The sequence below is a fragment of the Lucilia cuprina genome, chromosome 6, assembly GCF_022045245.1.
Source record: "Lucilia cuprina isolate Lc7/37 chromosome 6, ASM2204524v1, whole genome shotgun sequence".
Classification (NCBI taxonomy): domain Eukaryota; kingdom Metazoa; phylum Arthropoda; class Insecta; order Diptera; family Calliphoridae; genus Lucilia; species Lucilia cuprina.
The window spans coordinates 9409728-9424331 of record NC_060954.1 but is presented as its reverse complement, the minus strand read 5'-3'; the positions used below and the strand labels follow the sequence as shown (position 1 = coordinate 9424331).

Sequence of the window (14604 nt, the reverse complement as noted above, 5' to 3'; positions counted from 1 at the left end):
GTCTATAGTGTAGTCTAGTCTATAGTGTAGTCTAGTCTATAGTGTAGTCTAGTCTATAGTGTAGTCTAGTCTATAGTGTAGTCTAGTCTATAGTGTAGTCTAGTCTATGGTGTAGTCTAGTCTATAGTGTAGTCTAGTCTATAGTGTAGTCTGGTCTATAGTGTAGTCTAGTCTATAGTGTAGTCTATAGTCTAGTCCATAGTCTAGTCTAAAGTCTAGTTTATAGTCTAGTCTATAGTCTAGTCTATATTCTAGCCTATAGTCTAGTCTATAGTCTAGCCTATAGTCTAGTCTATAGTCTAGTCTATAGTCTAGTCTAGTCTATAGTCTAGTCTATAGTCTAGTCTATAGTCTAGTTTATAGTCTAGTCTATAGTCTAGTCTATAGTCTAGTCTATATTCTAGTCTATAGTCTAGTCTATAGTCTAGTCTATAGTCTAGTCTATAGTCTAGTCTATAGTCTAGTCTATAGTCTAGTCTATAGTCTAGTCTATAGTCTAGTCTATAGTCTAGTCTATAGTCTAGTCTATAGTCTAGTATATAGTCTAGTCTATAGTCTAGTATATAGTCTAGTCTATAGTCTAGTATATAGTCTAGTCTATAGTCTAGTGTATAGTCTAGTGTATAGTCTAGTCTATAGTCTAGTCTATAGTCTAGTCTATAGTCTAGTCTATAGTCTAGTCTATAGTCTAGTCTATAGTTTAGTCTATAGTCTAGTCTATAGTCTAGTCTATAGACTAGTCTATATTTTAGTCTATAATCTAGTATTCAGTCTAGTCTACAGTCTGGTTTTTAGTTTTGTCGACTATATGGTCGAGACTATAAATTACAGCCCAGACTGTAATTTATTTCTGAACTCGTTTAAAACACTTAATAACTAAACTTACCATTATACGTTTGAGATCTTCCTCGGATGGCTGTTCGTAGCCATCTTGATACCATATTAATTTATATATAACTGCCAATTGATTGTACGATAAAGGAGGTATATTACGAGCTTGACATTTAGCCAAAATGTCTTCAGGTAACAGCTAAAAAGAAAAAGAATCCAAACAATTTTTTTAATTTTCTATAAAAATCACTCTATCAACTTACCGGACACGTTGGATGTGATGGCGGTTCACATGTCATTAAATCGAGTATTTCCTTTTTAATTTCCGTTGCACACACACTGGTCTGTATTTTATCCTTCTCTTTTTGCGCTTTCTTTTCGCGTCGTTTCATTGCACACTGGTTTTCGGGCACCACACATTCCGGCCGCATGCCCACAGCCAAACATTTTTTCAGCCTACATTCCTGACATTTACGTCGCATATACATGTCCATTTCGCAGGCATGACCAAATTTACAACAATACACCGCATTTTTGGTAACACTCCGTCGAAAGAAACCCTTACAGCCTTCACAGGTGAGTGCGTTATAATGATAACCGGACGCCCTATCACCACACACCAGACACAGTTCCTCTTGTAAACGGGGCGCAGGACCTTTTTTGATTTTCTTAACATCACTAGCATCGCTTGTTGAGAAGCCATTAAGACTGCTCGAGGGTGAAAGATCATCACGACCTGTAAGGAGTGAATGAAAAAAAAAGATTAAAAGATCAGTCAGATTCTTTAATATTAAAAATTTCTTATTTGAAACCCCTATTCTAATTTATATTACATTTCATTTATGCGTATTTTTTCAACTTTAGTTTCGTTATTCAATTTTTCCTTCAGTTTTAAGATTTGAATATTTGAAGGTTTTTTTCTTACTTCTCGCTGCTTCAAATAAGCATTTCAATTAGTTACAAAAATGGTGACAAAAAAATCTATGTCGTACAAATAATATGACGTCAAATTGTTGGCATCTGCATAAATGTTTGTTTATAAATGCTAAAAATCTTTTCAATTTTACATAAATAAATTATATGTAAAAAATACAACTCTAAATGTAAATTATTCTAAAACAGATTTTTCTTTACGAATTTTGGATTAAGCAAAAAAATAAAAACTTAAAAAATGAAGATCATTTTGTAGAAAAAGAGGCATAACACAGTAGTTTTATAAAGTTATCTTTGTATAATTTATTATACAAATAAATATTCATTTTAAAATTAAATATTTATTGTATTTTAAACAATGTTAAAAGGAACGGATGTTAAAACGAATTGGCGACTATCGACTAGACTATAGACTAGAGGCTAGACTATAGACTAGACTAAAGACTAGACTATAGACTAGACTATAGACTAGACTATAGGCTAGACTATAGACTAGACTATAGGCTAGACTATAGACTAGACTATAGGCTAGACTATAGACTAGACTAAAGACTAGACTATAGACTAGACTATAGACTAGACTATAGACTAGACTATAGACTAGACTATAGACTAGACTATAGACTAGACTATAGACTAGACTATAGACTAGACTATAGACTAGACTATAGACTAGACTATAGACTAGACTATAGACTAGACTATAGACTAGACTATAGACTAGACTATAGACTAGACTATGGACTAGACTGTGGACTAGACTATAGACTAGACTATAGGCTAGACTATTGACTAGACTATAGACTGGTATATAGTGTAGTTTCCGATTTTGTTTTTATGAAGCCACTTGCCAAGATCCTGCCCTCCACTCTAACCTACTAATTCTATATATATTTTCTATATTTCTCATACTTTAGAGTTCACCCGATGAAAATGAAAGTCAACACGATGTATCATTTCGTCATATAACAGAAATCACTATACTAACAGTACAATTAATTGTGGAATTTGCCAAGGGTTTGCCAGCGTTTACCAAAATACCACAAGAGGATCAAATAACACTATTAAAGGTAAGTATGACTGCCCTAGAAATGAGAAAAGCACCTCGAAATTGGAAAATAACTTTTAAATTGTCAAATTTACTTTAGGCCTGCTCATCAGAAGTTATGATGTTGCGAATGGCACGACGTTACGATCACAATTCAGATTCGATATTCTTTGCCAATAATCGATCGTATACGCGTGACTCTTATAAAATGGCTGGCATGGCTGATAATATTGAGGATCTGCTGCATTTCTGTCGACAAATGTACTCGATGAAAGTGGACAATGTCGAATACGCTCTACTCACTGCCATTGTGATCTTTTCCGATCGGCCGGGTCTCGAAGAAGCCGAACTAGTCGAAGCGATACAAAGTTACTACATCGATACACTCCGCATTTACATACTTAATCGCCATTGTGGCGATCCCATGAGTCTCGTATTCTTTGCCAAGCTTCTGTCAATTCTAACCGAACTGCGTACGTTGGGCAATCAAAATGCCGAAATGTGTTTCTCGTTGAAATTGAAAAATCGCAAACTGCCAAAATTCCTCGAAGAGATCTGGGATGTACATGCCATTCCACCCTCAGTGCAGTCACACATACAGGCTACCCAGGCGGAAAAGGCCGCCCAGGAAGCTCAGGCAACAACATCGGCCATTTCAGCAGCCGCCACCTCATCTTCCTCCATAAATACCTCGATGGCAACATCATCCTCATCATCGTTATCGCCATCGGCGGCCTCCACACCCAATGGTGGTGCCGTCGATTATGTTGTTGGCACCGATATGAGTATGAGTTTAGTACAATCGGATAATGCATAGCAATAGCTTTTAACAACTACTACTATTGCCAACGAAGAGAAGAGTGCTGATTGTGATGGTAGTGTTAATATCGTCCCTGAGATAGTAGCTGACATTGAAGAGGACGTTGATGATAATGATGTTGTTGATGACGGTGATGACGATGTTGTTGATGATGTAGACAATGAGAGAGTTGTGTTATTAAATACTTCTTCTATTTCAAGTGGCGTTAACTTTGTCCAACATCATCATAAGTGAGAATAGAAAAGTGATGAAAATTAATAGATCAAGAGACAGAAACCGCAAGTGACAAATTAAACAAAAACGAAAAAAAAACCAAATGCAGAGAAAGAAAAACAAAGAATTTCTTTTCTTCTCTTTTGTTTTTGGTTTCCAGCAAAAATTGAGAATGTAAGACCCCAGAATTTAAGAAAAATTAACGAGTATTTTTTCTTTTAACATAAAAAAGGCATCTAAAATAAAAATATGGTCGCAGAATTTTGAAAAAGAAAAGAAAAAGTAAAGAATGTATATGCAGGCATGTTAACAATAACATTAAAATTATAAAAAAATTATCGGCCAGATTTTTATTCATATATATATATATATTTATATTATTTAATGCATTTCAATCAACAAATTTTATTCAAAACAATTCTTAGAAAAATTTGATTTTTAAAAGCTTTTAAAAATTTTTTTTAAAGTTTAGAAAATATTTCAGAGTTTTTTTTAACTTTTAGTTTATTTTTTTTAAACTTCTTTTTGGCAATTTTTTAAAGCATTTATATGTTGTTTATAAGTGGTATTTAAGTACTTTTTTAAAGTATTTTTTTAAAAAAAATTTTCTGCATGTTTTGTAAAATTTTTTTTAACCTTTTTAATCAAGCTTTTAATTAAACAGCAATTTTATTTATTTAACATTATGTCAAAAATGTTATTAAGAAATTTTCTTACAATTTTTAAAAATTTCTTTACTAAAGATTTTTATATTTAATAAAATTTTAAATTAAATTTTTATTTGAACTAATAAAAGTTTAATAAAACTTAGTTTTTATACAAAAAGAACTTTAATTTATAAAAAAGTAAAGTTTTTAATTAAAGTTTAACATTTTCCATTGCAAATTCTAACTTGTTGACTGTAGTTCAGTCTAATATATAGTTTATAGATTAGACTATAGTTTGAGTAAAGTTTAGACTATAGTTAGGACTATAACTTAGTCTATAGTTTGACTGTAGTTTAGTCTATAATTTAACTACAGTTTAGTAGCATAATTCGGCTGTAGTTTAACTTCAGTTTAATCTATAGTTTAACTACAGTTCAATATAAACTAACTACTATAGTTTAGTCTATATTTCTACTATAGTTTACTCTATAGTTTAACTATAGTCTCGACTCCACAGTATTGTCTTTAGTTGAGTCATAGTTTATAGTCTATCGTTGAACTATAGTTAAGATTGTAATCTAGACTATAGTTAAATTTATAGTGTAGACTATAGTTTAGCCTGTAGTTGGACTATAGTTTAGTCTACATCTGGACTATAGTTTATCCTATAGTTGAACTATAACTTAGTCTATAGTTTGGTCTATAGAGTAGCCTGTATATGAGCTATAGTCTAGGCTATAGTTTATCCTATAGTTGAACTATAGATTAATCTATATTTGGACTATAGTTTAGCCTATAGTTTAACTTCAGTTTAATCTATAGTTTGACTACAGTTCAATAATAAAATATCTACTATAGTTTAGTCTCTGCCTCGACTACGGTTTAGTCTATAGTTTGACTACAGTCTCGTCTACTTTATAGTATTTTGTTGGATCATAGCTTGAATATTAGTTGAGCCACAGTTGGGCTAGACTTTAGTCTATATTTGGACTTAGTTTATACTATAGTCTCGACTATAGTTAAGCCTGCAGTTGGGGTATAGTTCAACCCATAGTTGACAAAAGTTTAGTCTATGAACTACAGTTTAGTCTATGATTTGACTACAGTTTAATCTTTAGTTTCGACTTATGTTTAGTCTATAGTTTGGTCTATACTTCGACTATAGTTTAGTCAATACTCTCGACCATAGTTGAGGCTATAGTTGGATTATAATTTAGTCTACAGTTTGACTACAGTTTAGTCTAAAGTTCAACTCTAGTTTTGTCTATAGTTGGTCTATAGCTCGACTATAGTTTAGTCTAATGTGAGACTATAGTTTAGTTTATAGTTGGACTATCTTTTAATCTATAGTTTGACTATAGATTAGTCAATTGTACGAATATAGTTTAGACTAAAATCTTGACTATAGTTTAGACTTAAGTCCCGACTACAGTTTAGTTTATAGATGGACTACTGTTCTGACTATAGTTCAACTATAGTTTAGTCTATAGTTGGACTATAGCTTAGTCTACAGTTTGACTATAGTTGGACTATAGTTGTACTATTGTCTCGACTGTAGTTTACTCTAAAGTCTAGACTATATATAGTTTAGACAAAAGTACCGACTACAGTTTAGTTTATAGATGGACTACTGTTCAGTCTATAGTTCGACTATTGCTTAGTCTATACTTCAGGCAATAGTCTCGACTATAGTTTAGTCTAAAGTCGTGACTATTGTTAGACTATTCCTCAGTGAATAGTTCGACTATAGTTTAGTCAATACTCTCAACAGTAGATAATTCTATAGTTGGACTATAGCTTAGTTTAGAGCATGACTATAGTTTAGTCTATATTTGAACTATAGTTTAGTCTAAAGCTTAGGTTATAGTTAGACTATATTCTAATCTATAGTTTAACAAAAGTTAAGTCAATAATACCACTATATTGTAGTCTAAAGTCTAGACTATAGTTTAGTCTAAAGTCTCGACTATAGTTTAGACTAAAGTCCCGACTATAGTTTAGTTTATAGATGGACTACAGTTCAGTCTACTGTTCGACTATAGTTTACTCTATAATTCGATTATAGTGGACTATAGTTTAGTCTATAGTTGGTATATAGTTTACTCTATAATCTGAACTATTGTCTAGTCTAAAGTACGTCTACAGTTTAGTTTATAATTGGACTATATTTCAATCTTGAGTTGGGCAACAGTTTAGTCAATAGTCTCGACTATAGTTTAGTCTAAAGTTTAGATTATAGTTAAACTATTCTTCAGTCAACAATTCGACTATAGTTTAGTCAATGCTCTAAATCGTAGCTAAGGCTATACTTAGACTATAGTTTAGTCTAAAGTTCGACTATAATTGATATATAGTTTACTCTATAATCTCGACTATGTTTAGTCTATAGCTCGACTATAGTTTAGTCTAATGTGCGACTATAGTTTAGTTTATAGTTGGACTATGTTTAAATCTAAAGTCCTGGCTACAGGTTAGTTTACAGATGGACTACTGTTTGACTACAGTTTAGCCTATAGTTAGACTGTTTTTTGATCTATAGTTGTAAATCTCGACTATAGTTTACTTTATATTTAGACTATTATTCAGTATATAGTTCGACTATAGTTTAGTCAATACTTCCGACCATAATAATGTTAGTTAGACTATAGCTTAGACTACAGCTTGACTATAGTTTTGTCTATATTTAGAATCTAGATTAGTCAAAAGTTCGACTATAGTTCAGTCTAAAGTTAGACTATAGTTTAGTGCTATTGTATAATGTTAAATTAAAACTCTCGTCAACAGTTAAGTCTTTAGTCTACACGACAGTCAAGTCTATAGTTTGTACAACAGTTTTTAGTCCAATGTCCAAGGAGAAGTAATATTAAATATGAAAATTTGTGAAAAAATTTATTTTTTTGTCTAAAATTAGGTGATAAATAAACTAAATTTAAAGAAAACTCTGAAATATTTCTGAAGATAAAAACTCCTTTATAAAGACTAATATTTGATTTCTTAAAATATTTTTTATAAAAAAAATTTACTTAATAAACAATAAATTTCCAAACAGCCGGGTTTTACAAAATGTTTTAAAATTTCCACTTAAAAAAAAAACACTTTAAAAGTGTAGGCTTTTGAACAAAATAGAGAGAATGAAAAGAACACAAATTTATAAAATGCATTCATTTAAACAAAAAATAAAAAAACTGAGAGTAAAGATTGTTGAACAAAAAAATATATAAAAAAAATGTTTTTTCTTTAGTAAATAGGTTGATGCTAAAAACAAAATGTTAATAACTTCAAATTATATGTAAAAAAAAACAAAGAAAAACAAAATCTTGTATTTATAAAACAAAAGAAAATTTCTTATACATTATGGAAAAAAAAAATACAGAAATATTTATAATTATCTTAAAATAATTATTAAAAAAAAACAAAAGAAAACATTTATACATTATGTGAACAGAAAACAAAAAATACATTCTTTTACTTTTTTTCTTTAGCTTTTCATTAAAAACAAAAACAAATTTTTAATTTTTTTTCATAATTTTAAAACTAAAACTACTATTATTATTATTAAACTACACACACACACACAGTACTAATGTTATAAATGTTAAATTAAAAACAATTATTAATAATATTATATTTGTATAATATAATATGTATATAAAAAATATTAAAAACAAAAAAAAATAATTTTTTTAAATATTATTATTAATTAATAATAATACGAAAAAAAAAACAAAAAACTTGGACTGATTTCTCACATTTTTTTTTAGATCTACGAGTTACACAATAAGCTACCATGAAATGGAAAAATAAAACAAAACAAAAAAAAATATTTAAATTTAGAAAAAAAAAAAAACAAAAACATAAATTTTTAGAATTCCCTCCCTTTAAAACAAAAAGAACATTTTATATTAAACAAAAAACTTTATATTAAAATTTTTTATTTTTTTAATTTAAAAACAAAAATTTATGAAAAATTTAGTAACAAAAATAAAAACACAATGGCGGCAATTTAAAACATAAATAAAACTAAAAACACTTTGAAAAAAAGTAGAAAGTTTTACAAAAAAAATAATAATACAAAAATAACGGTTTTTTTAAAAAACCAGTATTCTTGAAAATTTCGCATTTCAAAAACCAGTTAGTTTTCTTGAAAAAATTTTTTTAAATTAAATATTTAATTTTTTTCATTTTTCCTATAAAATACAGAATTTTTAAGCAATTTCTAGAAAAAATACTGGTTTTTCAAAAGAATACTGTTTTTTTCAAAAACCAGTATTTTTGAAAATTTCGCTTTAAAATGAAATATTTTCTTTTAAATTTACAATTTTCTATGAAATACGGAATTTTTAAGCAATTTCTAAAAAAATACTGGTTTAAAAAAAAACAGTATTTTTGAAATTTCGCTTTAAAATGAAATATTTCTTTAAAATAACAATTTTCTAAAATACTTAATTTTTAAGCAATTTCTAAAAAATACTGGTCTTTAAAAAAACCAGTATTTTTGAAAATTTCGCATTAAAATTAAATATTTGCTTTTAAATTTACCTATTGCTATAAAATACGAAATTTTTAAGCAATTTCTAAAGTAATACTGGTTTTTCAAACAAATACTGTTTTTTCAGAAACCGTTATTTTTGAAAATTTTGCTTTAAATTTAAGTATTGACTTTTAAATTTACGATTTTCTATGAAATACGGAATTTTTAAACAATTTCAAATGAAATACCGGTTATTCAAAAAACCAGTATTTTCGAAAATTTTACTTTAAAATTAAATATTTGCTTTTAAATTTACCTATTGCTATAAAATACGGAATTTTTAAGCAATTTCTAAAGTAATACAGGTTTTTCAAACAAATACTGGTTTTTCAGAAACCATGGATTTTCAAAAAGCAGTATTTTTTAAAATTTTACTTTAAAATTAAATAGTGGCTTTAAATTTACTATTTTCTATGAAATACGGAATTTTTAAGGAATTTCTGTAAAAATACTGGTTTTTCAAACAAATAATGGTTTTTTTGAAAAATTTACTTTAGATTTAAGTACTGGCTTTTAAATTTACTATTTTTTATGAAATGCAAAACTTTTAAGCAATTTCTGAAAAAATACTGGTTTTTCAAAAACCAGTATTCTTGAAAATAATCTCCAAACATAAATATTTTCCTTTAAATTTTACGTTTTTCTATAAAATACTGTATATTTAAGCAATTTCTAAGAAAATACTGGTTTTTCAAAAACAAATACTGGTTTTTGAAACAAATACCGGTTTTGCAAAAATCAGTATTTTTGAAAAATTTTTCATTTTAAAACTAAATATTTGCCTTTTGATTTACTATTTTTCATAAAATACGAAATTTTCCAGCAATTTTTAAAGAAATACTGGTTTTTTGAAAAACTGTTATTTTTGCAAATTTAATGATTTAAAAGCGTTTTATTTAAGGAAAATAGTTTTTTGGGATTAAACAATTAAATTTTTTTTACGGAAATATTTGTTTTCTTGAAATTTTCGAAAAATACTGGTTTTTTGAAAAACTGTTATTTTGGCAAATTTAATACAAAAATTAATTTTGAATTACTTTTTAATAAAATTTTAGTTTTTTATGTGTTATAATAAATAATTTTTTAAAGAAATACTGGTTTTTTGAAATTTTTGAAAAATACTGGTTTTTCGAAAAACTGCTATTTTTTGCAAATTTATCATAGAAAAATGATTTAAAAGCGTTTTATTTAAGGAAATTAGTTTTTTTTTGGGATAAAACAATTAAAATTTTTACGGAAATACGAAATTATTGAAATTTTCGAAAAAATACTGGTTTTTGGAAAAACTGTCAAATTTAACACAAAAAATTAGTTTTGAATTACTTTTTTAGTTAAAATATAGTTTTCATGTTTTTAAATAAATAATTTTTTATAGAAATACTGGTTTTTTGAAATTTTTGAAAAATACTGGTTTTTCGGAAAACTAGCGTTTTAGCAAATTTATTATAAAAAATGGTTTAAAAAAGTTTTGTTTGGACAAATTAGTTTATTATGGGTATAAAAATTATTTTTTTCAAAAAAATACTGGTTTTCTTGAAATTTTCTGAAAAATACTGGTTTTTGGCAAACCTTTAATTTCGCCGATTTTTTACCAAAAAATTAGTTTTGAAGTACTTTTTTAAATTATAGTTTTTATGTGTATAATTTTTTACAGAAATACTGGTTTTTTGAAAATTTTGAAAAATACTGGTTTTTCGGAAAACTAGCGTTTTAGCAAATTTATTATAAAAAATGGTTTAAAATAGTTTTGTTAGGGCAAATTAGTTTTTATGGGTCTAAAAATTTATTTTTTTCAAAAAATACTGGTTTTCTTGAAATTTTCTGAAAAATACTGCTTTTTTGAAAAACTGTTATTCGAGGAAATTTAACAAAAAAAATTAGTTTTCTTAAGAAATTATAGATTTTATGAGTTAAAATTAAAATTTTATTATAAAAAAATGTTGTTTTTTAAATTTTTCAAAAAATACTGGTTTTTTTAAATTTTCAAAATTTTTAAAATTTAACATAAAAAATGAGTTTAATAAGGATTTTTTTTTAAGGAAATTAAGATTTGTCGATTTTATAAAATATTTTGAATTATATTTTTTTAAAAATTTTATTTTTTAAAAAAATAAATATTTTTTTTTAAAATTATATAAATATTTTTTTTTTTTTTTGTAAATTTTCTTCTTTTTTTCAAGTGTTTTTCTTAAACAAGATTTTGATTTTAGTAAATGAAAAAAAAATAATAATAAAATAAACAAGTGATAGTAATTTATTATAAAATTAATTTTAAAATTAATTAAATTTTTTATTTTTAATTTTAAATATTTTTTTTTTTTTTTCTTTTTAAAATGTAATATAATTATAAAATTTTATAATTTTTTAATATTATTTTTTTATTTAAATTTTTCAAAAAACAAAAAAAAAGAAAAAGACTAGAAACTTTTTTATACATAATTTTAAAGAAAAAAAATCTCTAAAAAAAGACCAAAACAATTTTGGCACAAAAACTTTGGCAATTATTTTTTTTTATATACAAATTTTATAAATAATTTTTTTTTTTTAATTTTTATAAAAAAAAACCCAAATTTCTTTTTAAAATTTTTATAATTTCTAAAACAAGGCCTTATTTTTTTATAAAATAAAAAAAACTAAATTCTTTTTAAATAAAAAAAATTAACAAAATTTAATAAATTTTGTTTTTTTAAATAAAATATAATTTTTATTTAAAATAAATTGTTTAGAACAATTTTTTTCCATTTAAACAAAAAAAAAGCTTTTGTTTTTTTTTTAATTTAAAAATAATTTTTAAAATATTATTAAATAAAAAAAAAAAAATAAAATAATAAAGAATTTGAAAAATAAATAAAAATATTTCAATTTCGAAATTGTGCAATTGTTTAAATATTTAAATAAATTTAATTATAAAAAAAAATTAACAAAAAAAAAAACTCCAACATACGAATATTAATAATTTAAGAGTCAAAAGAGAGAAAAAAAAACAAAACAAAAACAACAAAAAAAAAAGAAATATTTAAACTTTTTTTCTCATATTTTTTAAAATGTATATTAAAAAAAAACAACAACAACAACCAACACATTAAATGTAATATATTATTAAATAAAAACTAAAAATAAAAATCCAAAATTTTTCTACTTTGTTTAACTTTAAGATTGATTATAAATTAAAATAAAAATAAAATATTAATAAAAAAATTAATAAATTGTTAAAAACTTATTATTAAAACTAAAATAATAAAAATAACTGTAAATTAAATAATTATTATAAAATGGCAATTAAAACCTAAAGAAATGCATATTTATGTAAGTTTTACATTTAAAACAAAAAACAAAAAAAACAAACAAACAGAATTAATAAACAAACAACAACAAAAACAAAAATCCCTTTATAAAGAAAAATTATAAAAAAATAATAATAAACTTAAATAAATTAAACTAAAAACAACCTAAAAACACACAACTTCCTCCCCCCTTCTCTCTCTATACATTACCCCCTCCCCCCTCTCCCCTTCTTTTGTATGTTAAGCAGCTTTTTATTAAGTTCAGCAGAGTTTTTTTTATAAATATATAAATATTATTATTATTATAATTATCAAACTATTATTATCTAAATATTAAAAAAAAACTAAGTAAAAATGTTTTTATTTTATAATATTATTTCCTTTTTTTTTAATTGTTTTATTTTATTTTAATTATATATATAATTTTTTTTTTTTGTAAACCTTAAAACAATAATCTTGATGAATGTTGATGATGATGATGATTTTATCAGAAAGAAAATGTGAATATTATTATTATTATTATTTTTACCTTAAAAGTGAAAAACTGGAAGCAAATATATACAACAACAACAAAAAATTTGAAAAAAAAGAATTAAATTAAAAAAAAAATCCAACTGTGTTTTTTTTTTTCTAGGTTATATAACCCCCCGCCATATGATTTTTGTACCAAATTTTTGGAATCTTCAACGACTGGACTATACACTAGACTAAAGACTGGAATATGGACTAGACTATAGATTGGACTATAAATTAGACTGGACTATAAACTAGACTATGGACTGGAATATGGTCTAGACTATAGATTGGACCATAGACTGGACTATAGACCAGACTATAGACTATACTATAGACCAGACTATAGACTATACTATAGACTAGACTATAGACTAGACTATAGAATAGACTATAGACCAGACTATAGACTAGACTATAGACTAGACTATAGACTAGACTATAGACTAGACTATAGACTAGACTATAGACTAAACTATAGACTAGACTATAGACTAGACTATAGACTAGACTATAGACTAGACTATAGACTAGACTATAGACTAAACTATAGACTAGACTATAGACTATACTCTAGACTACACTCTAGGCTAGACTATAGACTAGACTCCTAGACGCCTAGATAACACTAAAGACTATACGTTGAACTGGATTATCACCTAGACTAGATTAAATACTAGACTATAGACTAGATTGTAGACTAGACTATAGACTAGATTGTAGACTAGACTATAGACTAGACTATAGACTAGACTATAGACTAGACTATAGACTAGACTATAGACTAGACTATAGACTATAGACTAGACTATAGACTATAGACTAGACTATAGACTAGACTATAGACTAGACTATAGACTAGACTATAGACTAGACTATAGACTAGACTATAGACTAGACTATAGACTAGACTATAGACTAGACTATAGACTAGACTATAGACTAGACTATAGACTAGACTATAGACTAGACTATAGACTAGACTATAGACTAGACTATAGACTAGACTATAGACTAGACTATAGACTAGACTATAGACTAGACTATAGACTAGACTATAGAATAGACTGTAGACTAGACTATAGACTAGACAATAGACTAGACTATAGACTAGACTATAGACTAGACTATAGACTAGACTATAGACTTGACAATAGACTAGACAATAGACTAGACTATAGACTAGATTATAGACTATAGACTACACTAAACCTAAACTATAGACTACAACAGAATATAGACTAAACTATACCTAAACTATATACTAGACTATAGACTGCACTCTAGACTAGACTATAGACTAGACAATAGACTAGACTATAGACTAGACTATAGACTAGACAATAAACTAGACAATAGACTAGATTATAGATTATAGACTATAGACTAGACTAAACCTAAACTTTAGACTACAACAGAATATAAACTAAACTATACCTAAACTATATACTAGACTATAGACTAGACTATAGACTAGACTATAGACTAGACTATAGAATAGACTATACACTAAACTATAGACTAGACTATAGACTAGACTATAGACTAGATTATTGACTATAGACTAGACTATAGACTAGACTATAGACTAGACTATAGACTAGACTATAGAGTAGACTATAGACTATACTATAACTAGACTATAGACTAGACTATAGACTAGACTATAAACTAGACTATAGACTAGACTATAGACTAGACTATAGACTAGACTATAGACTAGACTATAGACTAGACTATAGACTAGACTATAGACTAGACTATAGACTAGACTATGAACTAGA

The 14604-nt window shown here is 26.2% G+C and overlaps 2 protein-coding genes across 6 annotated transcripts in view; both read left to right on the top strand.

Moving 5' to 3' along the window:
- LOC111686105 (ecdysone receptor) overlaps positions 1-3769 on the top strand; it is a gene marked incomplete in the record, with an annotated part of 57734 nt that extends 53965 nt beyond the window's left edge. The window contains 2 exon segments of the mRNA XM_046953633.1: positions 2682-2834; positions 2913-3769. Of these exon segments, the coding sequence (XP_046809589.1) occupies positions 2682-2834; positions 2913-3629 (870 nt within the window).
- LOC111677271 (homeobox protein 5-like) overlaps positions 1-14604 on the top strand; it is a 162808-nt gene that overhangs the window by 115679 nt on the left and 32525 nt on the right. The window lies entirely within an intron of this gene.